General features: G+C 53.5%; 1 protein-coding gene across 1 annotated transcript; it reads left to right on the forward strand.

Annotated features, from left to right (window-relative positions):
- Positions 1-4,461: 4,461 nt before the first annotated feature.
- On the forward strand, positions 4,462-16,846 carry LOC128948124 (olfactory receptor 14J1-like; the record flags this gene model as incomplete). Its single annotated transcript, XM_054292707.1, has 2 exons — positions 4,462-4,923; positions 16,832-16,846. Coding segments are annotated over 2 exons (477 nt in total), but the record flags the coding sequence as incomplete, so codon positions are not given.
- Positions 16,847-17,305: the final 459 nt, after the last annotated feature.

The following is a 17,305-nucleotide window of genomic DNA, read 5'->3' on the forward strand; positions in this document are numbered from 1 at the left end:
GGGCTGGGCTGTGTTCTCCGGCCTCTCCCGCAGCCCCTCAGCTCTGGCTGCGCTCGCTCTTTGCCAGGTGCAGCCCTGCAGCGCACACAAGAGCAGGACCCCGCCCGTGGCCTCTTCCGCAGCACAGCCCAGGTACCTGCAGCCATCCCCACCTGGGCTGGGCCTGCTGGCACCGCGCTTGGAGCATTCCCTGCAACATCCCTGGTTTCTTGCCCTTCTCCTACAGGTGGTCTGCCAATTCATCAAGAAGATTCGGCAGGAAGAGACCAGCACCATGGGCACTGGGCTCAGAGCATCTTCCCACATCTTCAAAACCAAGACCTCTGCTTGAGGTGTCACTGGGCCTCATGAAAACAAAGATCTTTTTTGATACTATGGGGGCTTATGGAACCAAGGGACAATTGTGGTGCTGCAGGGCCCCAAGCAGGTCTGGTTGGCTTGGCCTGACTGGTCCAGCTGATCTTGCATGTTGAAGGTTGCTTCTCATCTGCCCCTAAAACTCTGGAGTTCTGTGCTTTCTTTCCTGTGGGAAAGAACTCTCCGTTTCCTCCAGGTGTTCATGGCCAAATTTAGGATTTTACCTCCATATTTGATTAAATCCAAAGATTCTTTCTATCTAAAACCTGCTAGAACAGACTCCTCTGGATGGCCTTGGCATCTTGGGGGCCACCTCTCATCTGCCTTCAAAACACTGGAGGGATGTGCTTTTCTTTCCATTGAAAAAAACATTTTCGATGCAGGCGTCTCTGGCCAAAATTGGGAATCTTCCTCCAAATTTCCTTATATCCAAGGATAGCTCCCAGACAAAAGCTGCCAGGACTGTCTAGGTTCCCTTGGCTTCCTGAGGGTCAGCTCTCACCTGCCTGTGAAATACTTGGGCTCTGTACTTTCCTTCCTATGGAAAAGAACTGTCCTTCTTGTCCAGGTGCTCATGGAAAAACTAGGATTTGGCATCCCAAACTCTGTCTATCCAAGGATTGCTCCCAGACAAAAGCTCTGAAGACAAACAGGTCTAGCTCGCCTTGGCCTCCTTGAGGCTGCCTCTGATCGGCCTTCAAAACTCTGGGGCTCTGTGATTTCCTTCCTGTAGAAAAGAACCATCCTTCTTGTCCAGGCACCCTGGCCTCAAGCACATGAGCACTGTACAGGGACAGAGGAGCTCTGTGCTCAGTGGGGTGGGGACTGAGGACAGCAGAGGAGAGCCCTGGGAGGGATTGAAGGGAGGTTTCAGAGATGGTGGATCCTTTTAATATAATAGTAAACAGGGAGAAAAATGGAAAAACTTAATGTAAATTGCCACTGAGGAGATCAAGACTGGACAGAAGGACAAAGGAATTTCCCTTGCAGGGCAGGGCTGTGGTGCAACACATCCCCCAGAAGGAGTCTGGGTCAGCCCCGGGCTTTGTGTGGGCAGGCAGAGGCAGGCAGGAGGACGAGCTGTCAGCGAAGGAAGGGCCCAGCCAGGTGGGGCAGCAGGGGGATGCTGACAGCCTGCAGGGACAGAGGCGCAGGGCAGGGATACCGTAGGACAGCCTGGGCTGCACAGGGCACAGGGATGGGCAGCAGCTGCAAGACAGCCCTGCCAGAGCCAACTTGGGCAGCACTTTGACCATGGCTGCTGGCCCTGGGCCTGAGGCAGGAGCAGGAGACAAGTGACCCTTGCAGGGCTGGGGCCTCATCGCCTCCTTGTCCCTGCTCAGCAGCCTGGCAGGGGCCGCCCCATGCTCCTGCCCTTGGCACTGCACATCCCCACATGCCAGTGCCCATCCCGGCAAGAGCCCTGAGCAAGGAGGGAGGGACAGGATCTGCCTGGCCAGGGGCTGGGGATCAGGCCTTGGCCCTTGGCATTCCTCAAACACATCCAGCTTTGCTCAGCACCAGAGACACCTCTTCCTTGCTTGTCCCCATCTGTCATCACTGCCTCCAGTGCTCTGCTCTAACTGGAACCTGGGGACACTTTCTCCGTCGTGTTCCTCAGTGGGAACCATTAAAACTTCAGGAAACTTCAGACTTTCAATTTAAGTTTGAGTTCTTGAGAAGTTTTTTGAAGACACTCTCAGGGACTGAGTCTGATGTAAACAACACCAAATCCCCTAGAGGCTCATTAAAGTCCCTGTGCTGTGTCTGTGCTGCTGAGCTTTAAAGGAACAGCTCTTCCCAGGGCCAGCTCCTCTCCCAGCCCAGCAGGGCTGAGGGCTCTGCCTGCAGGCACTGAGGGGACAGGAGCCGGGCAGAGACAGGCTGAAGGCAATCAGGATTGGGAAGACATTGAACTGAGACTTCACTTGGGGAAAGATCTTCACAGCCCTGTGCATGGTGAGTGTGTGGGTGCAGGGCAATGACCCCTGTGCTCCTGGAGGGATCTCCTGAAGCCAGGACACCCCACAGCCTGGGGGATGTGTCAGGAGGACTCTCCCAGTTTCTTTGTGCCACAGGCGCAGGAGGAGGAGGAGGATGTGCTGCAGAGCCGGGCTGTCCTGGGCACCGTCAGAGGGACAGGGCAGGACGGCTCCTGCTGCCAGGGACGGCTGCAGGGGGTGAAGTTGGGGCTGCAGCCAGGGCTGCTCAGAGCTCCAGCTCATGCCCTGCTCATTTCTGAGAGGACTTGTCATGAACTCATTCAGGGCAGGAGTTTCCTGCTCGGGTCTCTGCTTTGCTGAATCTGTGCTCCAACTTTTCCCGGGCTCAGCTTGGTGGCAATGGAAACTCAGCTGTGCAGAGTAGAGCAGGGGCTGAGGATTCCTGGGCACCTCAGCAAGTGCCTGCATCTGCCCAGCTTCCAGATCCATGCAGCATCACCTTTCCATGGTGCCCAGGATGGGGGAGCTGTTCTTTAATCCCTGCAGGGCCCAGCAGCTGCAGGGCAGGGCTGGCTCAGGGGCTGGGCTGGGCTCTGGCAGCTCTGGCAGAGAAGGAGCCCGGGGCCACAGGAGCAGCTGGGGCTGGGACAGCTCCAGCAGCAGAGCCGTGGGCAAGCAGGGAGGGAGGCAGTGCTGAGGGAAGCGCTGCAGGGCAGATGTGCCACCTGCCGGGCCTGCCCTGCAGGGCACAAACTGCTCTGAGCAGCACAGCTCTTGTGTCCCCTCGCAGCCAGCACAGCCCTCAGCCCGGGGGCTCGGGGCCCTCAGTCCCTCCTGGGCCGGCAGAGCAGCCCCAGAGATGAAGGGCATCTCTGCGGCCATGTGCCCATTCCCTGCTGACCAGGGCCTGAAGGCCACTGTCCTGCCCTGCTGCTGCCTGGCAGGGGCTGGGCAGGGCTGGCCAGGGAAAGGCTTTTACTCAGGCCCGGCTCTCTCTCTCCCCTTGCCTTGCCCAGGTGCTTCTGGCATTGCTGAGGGGCTCTCTGCAATGGCAGTTCCAGCTGCAGGGCCAGGCCCAGCCCTTGGGCTCCTCCTGTGCAGGCTAAGCACAGCAATGGGGTGTCCCAGCTCCCTGTGCCTGGGGAGCTCTGGGCAGGGCAGCCTGGGGGGCTGGAAATGAGCCCACTGTTCTGACTCTGGGAAAGGCAGGAGCCCCTTTGTGTGCCAGGGATTCTCTGCTCTCAGCTGTGTCTCTTGGCTGTCCAGGCTAACGCAGGAGTGGATCTCAGAAAGGTGCAAGTGCAGGGCAGTTGGAACAGGAGAGAGGGACAGAGCAGGTCCCCTCAGTCTGCACTAAGCCTCAGACAATCCGCCTGACTCCCTGGACTCTCTGTTCTCCCCAGGTGCAGCAAAATCTCTTGTTCTGCCTCCTGCAATCCCCATCCCTTCATGCAGTCAGCTCCTCTGCCTTGACTCAACATTCTTTATACAAATCCCAAAAACAGGACTGGCCCCTGCCCTTAATGTGCCCCTGCACTGACTGGGGGTCAGGGCTGACTCCCAGGTTTCCTGCAGACCAAGGTCCAGCTCCTCACACAACATTGGCCAGCAGCAATCAGGGCTCCAGCAACAGAGTTGAAGGAAGATCTCTGAGACATGGACAGGGGCAGTTGTTTAGTGGAAGAAATGGGTCTATGAGAAATAACTTTGCCTTTTCTGTGAGAAATCTCCCCTCAATTATCACTGTAATTCCTTCTTGAAAAGGTTCCAATGTCTGGAGACAGCAAATGTCCAACAGCAGTTCCATCAGGCACTTCCTCTTGCTGGCACTGGCAGACACGTGGCAGCTGCAGCTCCTGCACTTCTGCCTCTTGCTGGGCATCTCCCTGACTGCCCTCCTGGGCAACGGCCTCATCATCAGTGCCGTAGCCTACGGCCACCACCTGCACACACCCATGTTCTTCTTCCTGCTCAACCTGGCCCTCAGCGACCTGGGCTCCATCTGCACCACTGTCCCCAAAGCCATGCACAATTCCCTCTGGGACACCAGGAACATCTCCTACACAGGATGTGCTGCACAGCTCTTTTTCTTTATGTTCTTCATTGGAGCAGAGTTTTATCTGCTGACTGTGATGACCGCTATGTGTCCATCTGCAAACCCCTGCACTACGGGACCCTCCTGGGCAGCAGAGCTTGTGCCCACATGGCAGCAGCTGCCTGGGCCAGTGCCTTTCTCAATGCTCTGGTGCACATGGCCAATACATTTTCCCTGCCCCTGTGCCATGGCAATGCCCTGGGCCAGTTCTTCTGTGAAATTCCCCAGATCCTCAAGGTCTCCTGCTCACACTCTAATCTCAGGGAACTTGGTCTTCTTTCTGTTACTGTCTTTTTGGTATTTGGTTGTTTTTTGTTCATTGTTTTCTCCTATGTGCAGATCTTCAGGGCCGTGCTGAGGATCCCCTCTGAGCAGGGACGGCACAAAGCCTTTTCCACCTGCCTCCCTCACCTGGCTGTGGTCTCCCTCTTTTTCAGCACAGGCACATTTTCCTACCTGAAGCCCTCCTCCATCTCCTCCCCATTGCTGGATCTGGCCCTGTCGGTTCTGTACTCGGTGGTGCCGCCAGTCCTGAATCCCCTCATCTATAGCCTGAGGAACCAGGAGCTCAAGGCTGCAGTGTGGACACTGATGACTGGATGCTTTCAAAAACATTTAAATGCTGGCCACTTTCTGCAAATCATTTGTAATAAAAGTCATCCTTGATACTTTTTGTTGCTTTGGTTGTGGTGTTTTTTCCTTTGTTTTACTTTCATTATATTGTCCACAGATAAATATCATTGCTTGTGCAATTTCTCATTTTGTTACTTTCTGCCTTCTCTGTGGCCACATACTGTGTCAATGACGGGCTGCATCCCTGGTGCCTCTAAAGGATCTCCAGGCAGAGTTTTCTGCAGAGATGCCCTTTTGTTGCCTTCTCTGGAGCTGCAGCAGCAATGTCTGTGTGCAGAGCTGGGGGCAGATCAGGGCTGGCACAGCAGCTGTGCCCAGCAGCAGCAGCACTTGGTGTTGCCAGTGCTGCTGCCGTGGCCCTGCCCCACTGCCCTGGTGGCCCTGGTGTTGCTGCAGGTCCTGAGTGCTCTCGGGGCCGGGCACAGTCCTGGGGGTGGCAGTGCCTGGGCTGCAGCAGGGACAGGCCATGGGCACTGCTGGGGCAGAGCTGATGCCTCAGGCCAGGGCCTGGGGGCTCCAGGCTCCTTGCCCAGGCTCTCTCAAGAACACGGCCAGGCCAATGCTCAGCACAGAAAACCCCCGTGAGAAGCCCCAGGCTGGCCGTGGGCAGTCTGGGGGCAAACAGCAGGGCTGGGGCTCTGCAAGGGCCCTGGGGCAGACAGGAAGGAGCAGCAGAGCAGGGGCTGATCCATCCCCAGTGCGCTGTACAGCCCAGGGCAGCGTCCCAGAGCGTCCTGATGGAGCTGCCAACAACATCCCCCCTCTGCAGCCCTGGCCTCTCCCCTGGCTCACAGAGATGCCCCATCCTTGCAGGCACAGACACGGCAGCACTGGCTCAGCAGCCCCTGTTTGCATAGCCCACAGCAGGGGGAGCACCCCCATGCTGTTGATGTGGGGATATGAACCTGAGGGAGCACAAATGCCATCAACCCCTGGGTCCAGCAAGGGTTGGGGGACACCAGGGAAACCACTCAGCTTTGTCTGGGCCTCTGCACTCAGCCAGAAAGTTTTTTCCCATCAGCTGGGAGTTTCCTGTCCCACTGCAGACGCTGTTGTTCAGAGCCACGGCTGCCTGGCAGCTGCCCCCAAACTGCCCTGAGCATTTCCTCTGCTTCACATTTGCTTTCTTTATACCCCCTGCTTCACATTTCTTCTTATTGCCCACCCCAGGGGGCCCACAACTGGACACAGCACTCGAGGTGCTGCCCAAGCAGTGCCCAGCACAGGGGAAGAATCCCTGCCCTGTTCCTGCTGGCTACACCATTCCTGATGCAGGCCAGGAGCCATTGGCCTTCTTGCCCACCTGGGCACTCTGCTGGCTCATGCCCAGCCTGCTGTCCATCAGTCCCTGCAGGTTCCTTTCTGCCTGCCTTTTCTCCAGCCCCTCTGTCCCCAGCCTGTAGCACTGCAGGGGTTGTTCTGGCCAAAGTGCAGAACCCAGCACTTGGTCTTTCTAAACCTCACCTTTTTGGATTTGGGCCCTGGATCCAGCCTGTCCAGGGCCCTGTGCAGAGCCCTCCTGACCTCCAGCAGATCAACACTCACATCCAGCTTGGTGTCATTTGCAAAGATGTCCTTGGTTCCATGGGGCCCCTCAGTGTCACAATGGCCTCTTGGTTACACTAGGCCCAGCACTGTCACACTGGTCTCCTTGGTTCCATAGGGCCCCAAAATGTGACAGTTGACCCCTTGGTTCTGTGGGACTTCACAGTGTCATAACGTTCTCGTTGGTGCTGCAGTTCCACAGTGGGCCCTTGTTTCCATGAGGCCCCCAAGTGTCACATTGCCCCTATGGTTACACGAGGTCCCACACTGTCACCATGGTGCCTGTGGTTCCACAAGTCCCCTCAGTGTCACAATGGACTCCTTGTTTCCACAAGGCCACACACTGTCACAACGTTCTTCCAGATTCCTTGAGGCCCCATCGTGTCACAGTGGCCCCTTGGTTACACAGGATCCAGAAGTGTCACAATGTCCCCTTGGTTCCACTGGGCCCTGGAGTCTCCCAATGGTCTCCTTGGTTTTGCAGTGCCAAAATGGTGAAACCCCTTGGTTAAACAAGGCCCTGCAGTGTCACAATGGTCTCTGTGGTTCCATGAAGACCCAGAGTGTCACGGAGCACTCCGTGGGTCCATTTGGCCTCAGAGCACCACAGTGGACCCCTGGGTCTGTGGGGCTGCACAGTGTCACCATGGTCCTCTTAGTTCCACTAGGCCCTGCAGTGTCACAATGGCCCCAGAATATCCCAATCATCACAGAATGACAGAATCAAATAGGCTGGAAAAGACCTTTGAGATGATCAAGTCCAACCAATGCCCTAATACTGCCTTGTCACCCAGATCATGGCACTAAGTGCCACTGGAGAGGGACAGTGACTCTGCCACCTCTCCCCTGGCCAGCCCATTCCAATGCCCACTCACCCTTTCTGTGAAGAACTTCTTCCTATTGTCCAGCCTGACCCTCCCCTGGTGCACCTTAAGGCTATGTCTTCTTGTCCTGCCCTCCAGCAGATCCACAATCACACCCAGCTTGGTGCCATCAGCAATTTGTGAATGGTGGACTCGATCCCCTCACCCAGATCATCAATGAAAAGATTAAACAGGACTGGGCCCAGCACAGATCCCTGGGGGACACCGCCAGTGCCTGGACACCAGCTGGGTGCAGCACCATCCCCACCACTCTCTGGGCCCAGCCTCCAGCTGGCTCTTTACCCTGGGAAGGGTGAACATGTCCAAGCCATGGGCTGCAGTTTTTCCAGGGAATTCTGTGGCTCATTGTTTTAAAGGCTTTGAAGTCCAAGCACACAACATCCACAGCATTTCCTGCATCCATAGGTGGGTCACCTGGTCATAAAAGGAGATCAGGTTGGTCAGGCAGGACCTGCCACCCCTAAATTCATGCTGACTGGCTCTGATCCCTCGACCATCCTGTGGGTGCCCTGTAATGGCACTCAGGGTGATCTGTTCCATAACCTTGCTGGGCACCCAGATCAGGCTGACAGGCCTGGAGTTGCCCAGCTCCTCCTTCCAGCCCTTCTTGGGGATGGGCTCACACTGGCACCTCCAGTCCTCTGGGACCTCCCTTCTGAGCCAGGACTGATGGTAAATGATGGAGAGCAGCTTGGGGAGATCATCCACAGCTCCCTCATCCTCCTAGGATGGGTCCCATCTGATCCCACACACCTGTGAGAATCTGAGTGGCTCAGCAGGTCACCAGCTGCTTCCTCCTGGATTACAGGGCCTGTTCTGGTCCCTGTGCCCATCTACCAGCTTAGGAGAGCACTTGTCCTGAGGACAGCCTGTCCTAATATTGAAAATTGACAGAAGATATTAAGTAGCTTAGTCTTTTACTTATCTTCAGTTACTCTGTTCTCAACTGCAATCAATAAAGGGTTGTGGTTCTCCCTCTCCCTCCTTTTGCTATAAAATTTTATAAAAACAATTTTTTATTCTTCTTATAGAAACCGCCAGGTTAGGTTCTAATTGAGCTTTCACCTCTCAACTTTTCTTCCTGCATAACCTAACAATATCCTTAAAAACTTCCTGAGTTGCTGGCCCTTTTTCCCTGAGTTCCTACAAAACCTCCATGCCCTGCCAGGCCAGTCATTTACCTCACTAGCTCATCTTTTGCCACACTGGGACAGGCTGCTCCTTCCCCCTTAAGATTACTTTCTTGAAATGTGTCCATCCTTCCTGGACCCCTTGGTTCTTAAGGCCTGTGTCCCCTAAAAAGATCAGTACCAGATTTAGTACTCCACACATCAGCATCCTAAATAGATCAAAGTCTGCCCTTCCTAATTCCAGTGTTGAAGTTTTGTTGCTGCCCCTCCTTCTTTCACAGAACATTGAACACTTCATTATTTCATGGTCACTGTGCCCCAGGCAGCCTCTGAGCCCCACATCTGCCACCAGCCCTTCTCTGTGCACAGCAGGAGACAGAGCTTTTCTTGGCAGTGGGAGTGTTACCAAAAATTCTGTAAAACAGAAAACTCCTTAACACCAATGTAGCATTAAGAAGCAGCATTCTTTATTCAGCTGGATGCACGGGGGATGACTCCTCCCAAAGCTGTGCATGCTGAGTACAGGAAAGTTTCTGTTTCTATTCTGTATTTTGCACACATATTCATTGATTGTCCTAGACTAGACATACATATGATAATAATTTCCCCAAAATCAATAACATATTTCCCCTCCCCTTTATCCATGTGTTCTTCCAGACCCTGGGGGTCTCTCTGGTGGTCCCTGGTGGTCATGGACCCCAATGTTCCAGTGGGCCTGGCTGAGCTTGCAGAACACTGAGGCTGCTGAACTTGCAGTTCCCCTTCTCACACAATGGGCATTGTGTGGCCTCCATAGGCTTGGGGTTGTGGAGAACAAGCTCCAGGTGTGAGTTCACCAGGCGGAGACAATTTATCATCTGGTTACATGAGGACACAGAGTGGGCTATTACATCATAGACTGCCTCTGTGACATTACATAGCCAGCTGTGACATCACAGATAGGCTGTTCTATCACAGACCATCTGTGGGGCATTGGAGAATGGGCTGTGACATCCCAGAGGGGCTGTGTGACATCCCAGCAGGGCTGTGTCAGGTCACTGGGTTGGTCACTCTGCCCCAGCTCCCCCTCACAGTTTCTCCCAACAAGTCCAATGTTGTTCATGCCCAGCAGGGTCCCTGTCCCCCAGGATCCCCCCGGCCCACCTGGAGCCACAGCCTCCACCAAAGGATGTTCCACAGGATCCACCCCAGAGCCTGACATGGGGACAAGGAGCCAGGGCTGTATGACCAGGACAGCAAGGACATGGGTTATCCAGTCACTGTGGCCTGGATTGGGTTCTCCATGGCAGGAAAGATGTCTGGAAGCTGGAGCAGGGTCTGGGAAGGGCCTCCAAGGTGGGGCTGGAGCCCTTGGGCTGTGAGCAGAGGCTGAGGGAGCTGGGCTTGTCCAGCCCTGAGCAGGGAAAGCTGAGGGGCTCCTCATGCCAGCCTGGCAGTGCCAGCGAGGAGGGGATGAAGAACACAGAGCCAGGCTCTTCACCAGGGGGCCTGGTGGGAGACAAAAGCCAATGGGTGGAAGGGGAAAGAGGGGAGATCAGCCCGGACAGGAAGACATGAAATGAGTCAGGCTGGTTTCAGCACTTCCTCAACACCAAAAGCAGCCTGAGCCCCTTCTCCATCTGCCACTGACAGCTTTGCAAATCAGGAATTGTTTGAGCTATTTTGTCCCCACTACAGAACGAGCATCCTGATACAAGAACTTAATTGTGCCTATATCTATCACAGAACCATGTTTCTCTGAAATTAATTTTAGTATGGAAATCACGTGTGAATGGTGGGTTCATCAGATGCTGCTGGGACATTGCACATAGCTCAGGGAAGAGCGTGATTGTTATTAAATTGTGTCCTGTTCCACTGTGGTCCGTTGGCCATGAAGAGAATCTTTCTGTGTCTCTGAGTCTCATCAGTTCCTGACCCCTAAAGGACAGAAACCCTGATGAGCTGTGCTTCCCACTCCAGTGGTGGCACTTCCACCATCCTCCATAGCCAGAGCAGAGCTTCCTTGTACCAGAAAGTCCCTGGCAAAGAGGAATGAAGGAAACAGGAGAGGCTGTGGGGATCAGGTGCGGGGTAGATCCAGGGACAAGACTGATTTTTGCATTTGATGGAGCTGTGCCTTCCCTTGGCTTTGTTGGCTGACAAGAAGTGAACATCCCTCTGTGTCTCAGGCAGCTCCTTCTCCAAGGAAAGCAGGTGGGAGTTGGAGCCAAGGAGCTTAAAGCTGCAGGTGCAGCCTGGGCTGGAGGGAGCTCAGATTTGCACAAGGCTGCTCTGAGTGCCAGGGCTTAAATGGGGGAAATGGTGGGGTGGGGGTAGGGACAGAGTCTGATTGATTGTCAGCCATGAAGGGTCTTGATTTCCATATCTATTCAAACTGCACAAGGAGGTACTTGGATTCAATGTCAATTGGAGATTGCACATATCATGGAATTACCAGGAAAACAAAACTATCAGGACTTTAAAAATGTTTTCTCACTGTCTTTTTAAATATCATGTATTCACTTTGAATACACTACTGAGATCTATTTAACTACAAATTACTTGGAAACTGAAATATAATTATTCCCAGAGGCTTGGCTTGTTCAGCTGTTCTGTATGTTACTGAGCCCTGGGACACTGAATTCCTGCACTGAAGAGCTGAAGGCTGAACAAGCCTCTGGAGTAGGAAAATTCAGCAGCAGCCTCCAAGTTGCTGAGGATGTCAGCAGCCCCCACTGAGGCCATCCCTGCCCAGAGACCGTGGGGGAATGTGCAGACAAGGAGAGCGTCCCTGGGGCAGGGGCAGCACAACTAAGAGGCAGCAGCGGCTCCAGCTGGGAAATGGAGTGTGGAATGCGGCTGGGGAAGTCCTGCCTGGGCTGTGCCAAGCAGGACAGACAAGCCCTGACTCCCATCCCCCAAAAAACTCTCTCAAGGAGACATTTAAATGGAAACTCAATTGTTTGTGTCCTCTGAGTTTTATGTGCTTGAGAAATACCAAAAGGAGACTCTAAAAAGTTCAAAAGAGCAAAATAACCTTTACTGTCAACTTTAGAAAATCAGAGAAACTTTTGCAAAAGGTTTAATATGACATTCAATCAACAAAAAACACAGCTCAAAGCATTACCATATGCCATTCAACTTCACAAGCTCCAAGCCTATTCAATTTTAAGTTACTCAAAATTTGCAAGAGGATATATATAGAAGAAGTAGACACAGAAAGAGAGACAGACAAAAAAATACAGAGAAGCACACAGACAAACAAACACACAGAACTATCCACTCCTGGATTCCAGCAGTGCTCAGATGGAAATTCCAAGGTGAGGTAGGGCCAAGATGTGTGCTTGCCTTGTGGTCAGCCTTCAATACCCCTTGGTCTTCCTGGGCCCTTCCCCCAGGTGGGACTTGGGCTCATTTGGTCCCTCAGGAGCTGGGCTGAGGCTGCAGAGGTGGCTGTGGAGCATTGCCTGTGCTGTGCCAGGGACCGGCAGACACTGCTGGGCTGGGATAGAGGCTCTGGGGGGATTGTGTTTCCAGGGCAGGGCATGGCAGGGCAAGACTGGACCTGCCCCTTCCTCCCTGGCACACAAAATGTTTCCAGCCAACAATCTCCTGCAGTCTTTCACAACAGGCAATGTTGGAGGTGGAAATCCCAATTCTGGCCGTGGGCACCTGGCTAAGAAGGACAGATCTTTCCCATAGGAAGGAAAGCACGGAGCACCAGTGTTTCAGCAGCTGATAAGAAGAGACCCCCCAACATGCCAAGATGAGTTTGACCAGTCAGGCAGTCAACAGGAGGCCAAACCAGCCAGTGCTGTTCCATGTTCCCTTGCTTTTATGGGGCCAAACAGTGTCACAATGGTGCCTTGATTCTATGGGGTCCAGCAGTGTCACAATGGCCTCCTAATTACAAGAAGACCTGCAGTGTCACAAGGGACCCTTGGTTGTATGGGGTCCAGCAGTGTCACAGTGGCAATTTCATTTCATGAGACCTTGAAGTGTCACAATGGTCTCCGTGGCTCCCCAGGCCCCACAATGTCATGTGACTTCTCTGTTCCATGAAGCCTTGCAATGTCACAAAGGCCTCTTAGTTTCATGAGGCCCCACAGTATCACAATAGTCCTCTTGGTTCTGTAGGTATCTCCATTGTCACAATGGTCTCTCTGGTTCCATAAGGCCTCACTGTGTCACAATGGTCCCTTGGTCTCACAGGGCCCAACAGGGTCACAATGATCCCTTGGTTCCATGGGCCCTGTGCTGCTGCATTCCTCCCTCCCCTTCTCAGGCCGCCCTGCCAGCTGAGAAATGCTCCTTGGGCCTCGGCCTTGGCCAACAGCCCCTGGGCTCAGCTCCTCTGCAGCTCATCACAAACACTGTCTGCTCCAGGCACTGCTGCTGCCCAACCAGCTCCTGGGTTCTGTAGGAGCAGCCCTGGGAACTGTTTTTGCTCCGTCCATGGCAAAACATCCCTGTTCTCACACTGCCAAAGAAAGCTGTTGGTGCCAAGTGCGGCCAGGATGAACCGTTGCTGGGACTGGAGCCCCTCTCTTGGGGCCCTACAAACAGCGCTCCAAAAGGAGCCCTTGGAGCTCTCCTGGGCCAGCGACTCCCTCTGAGTGGGGCCTCTCCCAGTCGGGAACTCTCCCGTTTGCTGCACTCGGGGATCCCCAACAACGACGGAGCCTGGGCCGATCCCCCCACTCCTCCAGGCTCAACCCTTCACCCTCTGGGGAGATGCCAAAGCATCCACAGCGAGCATTCTCTGTCCTCAGGGGAATTGCTCACAGGTGCCTTGCAGTGACTCTTTGTGTCTGTGTGCACACAGTAGTGCCTGTGCTGGGAAAATGTGGCAGAAATGCTGCTCTCTGAGGGGCTTGAGTGCCTTGGATAGCTGAGTCAGTCAGATATCCAGATAGCTGTAAGTAAGGTTTAAGTCATGAGGTCTAAGCTAAGTTCAATTCTCCTAAGAGTTGTTCTTTTGCTAAATTGTTACGTTTAATTTAAGTTGTTAGCTAAGTTAAATATTGTTAAGTGTTATTCTTCTGTTAAATTGCTAAGTCATAGGTTCTAAGTAAAGTTAAATACTGTTAAGTGCTGTTGTTTTGCTAAACTTTGAAATTTAAGGTATCGGTTACATTTAAGGTGTAAGTTAAGTCCTGTTAAGTGTGAGGCCTGTTAAGCTTTAGGCCATATTCCTTTTATCCTTGCCCTTACTGTGCTTGTGTCATACACACACACAGGGACAGTTCTCAGTTCATTTCTGGTTTGATTGCCTGGATTTGATTTGGTTTTGTTGTTGCTTTGTTTCCTTGGTGTGCCTGAAGTGTCCAGTCAAGAACAGAGTGACTCTTGCCAAGGAACTTTGTGCTGCTGTCCCTTAAAATTCAATCTGGTTTTTGCTGCTCCCTTGCCGGGGATTTTTTCAGCGCTCTCAAGGCCTCATTGGTAGCAGGGTGAAGGAGCTCTGGCCCAGGCTCTGGCCCTGGGGCACACGGGGACGCTGCCGGCGGGTCCCTGTTCCCCTGTGCCAGCCCCAGGGCCCCCGCCCTCCGTCCCCGTGTCAGGCTCTGGGGTCGATGTCGTGGAACATCCTCTGGGGGAGGCTGCGGGGCCGGGGGGACCCGGGGGGACAGGGGACCCCACTGTGCACGAGCAGGGTTGGACTGCTCTGGGGGGAGCTGTGAGGGGGGCTGGGGCAGAGTGACCTCCCCAGGGACCTCACACAGACCCTGTGATGTCACACTGACCCTATGATGTCACACAGCCCCTGTGATGTCACACAGCCACCTGTGATGTCACACGGCTCCTGTGATGTCACAGAGCCAACTCTGGGATGTCAGCTTGGAATGTCAGGCAGTTGTACTGTGATGTCACAAAAGACTCTGTGATGTCAGAAAGCCACAATGTGATGTAAGAATCTGTTCTGTGATGTCACAACCTGCTCTATGATGTTACACAGCCAGTCAGTGATGTCACAACCCGTTCTCTCATGTCACTGAGCCACCCTCTGTGATGGCAGGATCTCCTCTATGGCCACACACCCTACTCTATGATGTCACAGAAGCTGTATGATGTCACAACTCCCTCAGTGATGTCACAAAACCCTCTCTATGTTGTTATACTGTTATGAGTAGAAAAGTTGCCCATGTTATTAAAAGGTTGCAGAGTTCCCAGGTTGGGCCAGTTGCTGCCAGGGTGGAGTTCTAACTGTTTGTTGATGTAATCACCTGTTGTTAATAATTTTTCATTAACTACCTGTTATTGATTGTTGAGAATTCCCCTTTTTGTGGAGCGGCACCCTGCTGCTTCCAGGAGGATAGCACCTGGGACAGTGAAGAGGAGGGGACAACCAAGTTGGCATGGAAATGACATCGGGGTTGGCATGCAAATGAGGAAGCCCCTCAGCAAACCTAGCCAAAACCCCCTAAAAACATCAAACCAACATGGAATTGAGGGATCAAAGTGATGTCTAGACGTGAAGAACAGAATCCACTGTTCACTAAGACCCTTTTTACCCCTCACCCTAACCTAAAAACATGGTGGCTGGAAAGAGGACCTCAAATGTCAAACCAAAATATTGGGAATCCCCTGGTGCTCTCCTGAGGAAGGAACCCCCAGCTCTTGTTATGAATAAGAAGCTTGACTAGGCCAATATTCAAGCAGCAATCAATTTATTATTTAATATGGTAAAGGATGAGAAATACAGCGCTGGGTACAGTGGGGGAAGTTTTCCCTCCAAATGCAGACCGATAATTGAGGGTTACAGGTATTTATAAGGGTACTCATCAGCTTTTTTCCGCAGTTTCTATTTCCAATCTTTTACTCATCAGCAATTTTTATTCCAAATTATTACATCACAATTCTATACACTATTGTGATTTTAATTTCTCAGGATGTATCTCAAAGGAGTATCCCCAGATGGTGACGGTCCAGTTTCCGAAAGAAGAAAGACGAATCCCATCTGGTGGGGTCCAGCTCCCCAGATGCGTGTCCACCTTTTAATTGCAGAGACTATAAATCTCATAACAGTGATGTCCAGCTTCCCTTTGGTCGAAACCATAAACCCTTGAGGTGATGTTCATCTTCCTTTTTCAAGCTGTTTTTCTCTGCTTCAATGAGGCGTGACATAAGCATATTTCCTTTATATATATTCCAAAGCTATAGTTTCAAGGATACAATTAATATTCTAAAATTATACTTCAAAAGGTTATTATTGCAGAACTCTTTATGGATTAAATGCAGGCAAAAAGCAACAACTTTAACACCCTAATTCCAATGCTCCTAAATAAACTAGGGTTAATTTGCAAACAACAGATAGGTTCAAAGGCCTTTTTTCATGCTTTATTTTCCTCAGTTATTAATAGAATTCACAGCTCTCCCATTATCGGGGTCCACACATTTCTCATTCACAACTACACACATCGCCTGTTTGTACCTGACACAAAACACAACTTTGTATTTCACACTGGCACCATGAGAACCTCCACGTGGCTGAGGTGAGGTTTGGTGTGATGCTGCCGCATCCCTGGCAGGGGGCTCGGCCGCCTCCTGCCCCGGCAGCACGCGGGCTCCAGCCTCCCCTGGCCTTGGCACAGGGAGCCAGCTCCCATGTGACTCACCTGGGCTCTGGTGCCACCTGCGGCTCTTTGCTGCTTTGCAGGCCTCTGGCGAAGCCCTGCTTTGTGCAGCACACAGGTGATCCCTGAGAAGGAGGGATCTCGAGGAGCTGCTGAGGAAGAAGCGGTGGATGAAGTTCGCTGACAGCCTGGTAAGGACAGCCCGGGAGCCCCAGCCGCAGGCTGGAGTGGGGCAGCCCCTGCCCTGGTGCTCAGTGTCGGGGGCCGGCAGCTGTGCCCCTGCCCGACGCCTGTGCCCCCCACGCTGCTCCCTGCCCTGGGCCGTGCGGGCTGGCTCGGCCGGTGCTGGGAGCAGGGAGCGCCCGGCCGAGTGGCAGAGCCGGTGCCGAGCCTCCCCTGCCGGCGTTCCCTGCAGCTGCTGCAGGACGAGAGCCGAGCGGCCGAGCACCTGCGCTGGGCCCTGCCTCACCTGCAGAGCCCACAGAGGCCCGTGCGAGAGGCGGCCGTCAGGTTCATGGGTGAGCCAGCAGCCCGGCGCCCCTCCCTGCCCCTGGCCCGGCTGCTGCCCCGGCTACAGTGAGAGCCGCGCTTGGGCCGCTGCAGCCGGCTGGGATGGCCCTAGCAGGAGGCTTTCCTTGGATTCCCTCAGTCTGGCCTCTGACCTTGACTCTGTTCCTCTCTCTTCCAGCTCTTCAAGCCCTGAAATAAGAGGAGAGTCCATCGTGCATGAGCAAACTGCTTCAAATGACCTTTGAAAGAAGATCTTCAGGACTTTGTCTGATGGATCAGATGTACCAGCGTCCATCAGCGATTTCCAGTGCCCATTGAAGATTGGATTGCCGGCAGAGCAGAATGGACAAGCTGGAGCTCCAGGCACAGCTCTGGCTGCTCAGAGCTGAGCCTGTGCCAAGCTCCAGGAGCTCTTGCCATCTCTCTCCCTGTTGGCAGCTCCCTCCCTGCAGCCCTCAGGCCCTGCCCATCCCCTTTTCTGCCTCCCAGCTCACCCATTTGCTTCACTTTCCCTTAATAAACTGTTTGGGTTTTTCACTTTACCCGTGTCTCTGTGGAGCTGAAGCAGCGCAAAACCTGAGCCCTGCTGCCGTTCTCCTCCGTGCTGTGTTCCATGCACGGACAGAGAGGAACAAGGGCAGCTCAGGCTGCA

Source organism: Melozone crissalis, unplaced genomic scaffold (assembly GCF_028551555.1).
Source record: "Melozone crissalis strain CALT ecotype California unplaced genomic scaffold, PUWL_Pcris_2 ptg000114l_1, whole genome shotgun sequence".
NCBI lineage: Eukaryota > Metazoa > Chordata > Aves > Passeriformes > Passerellidae > Melozone > Melozone crissalis.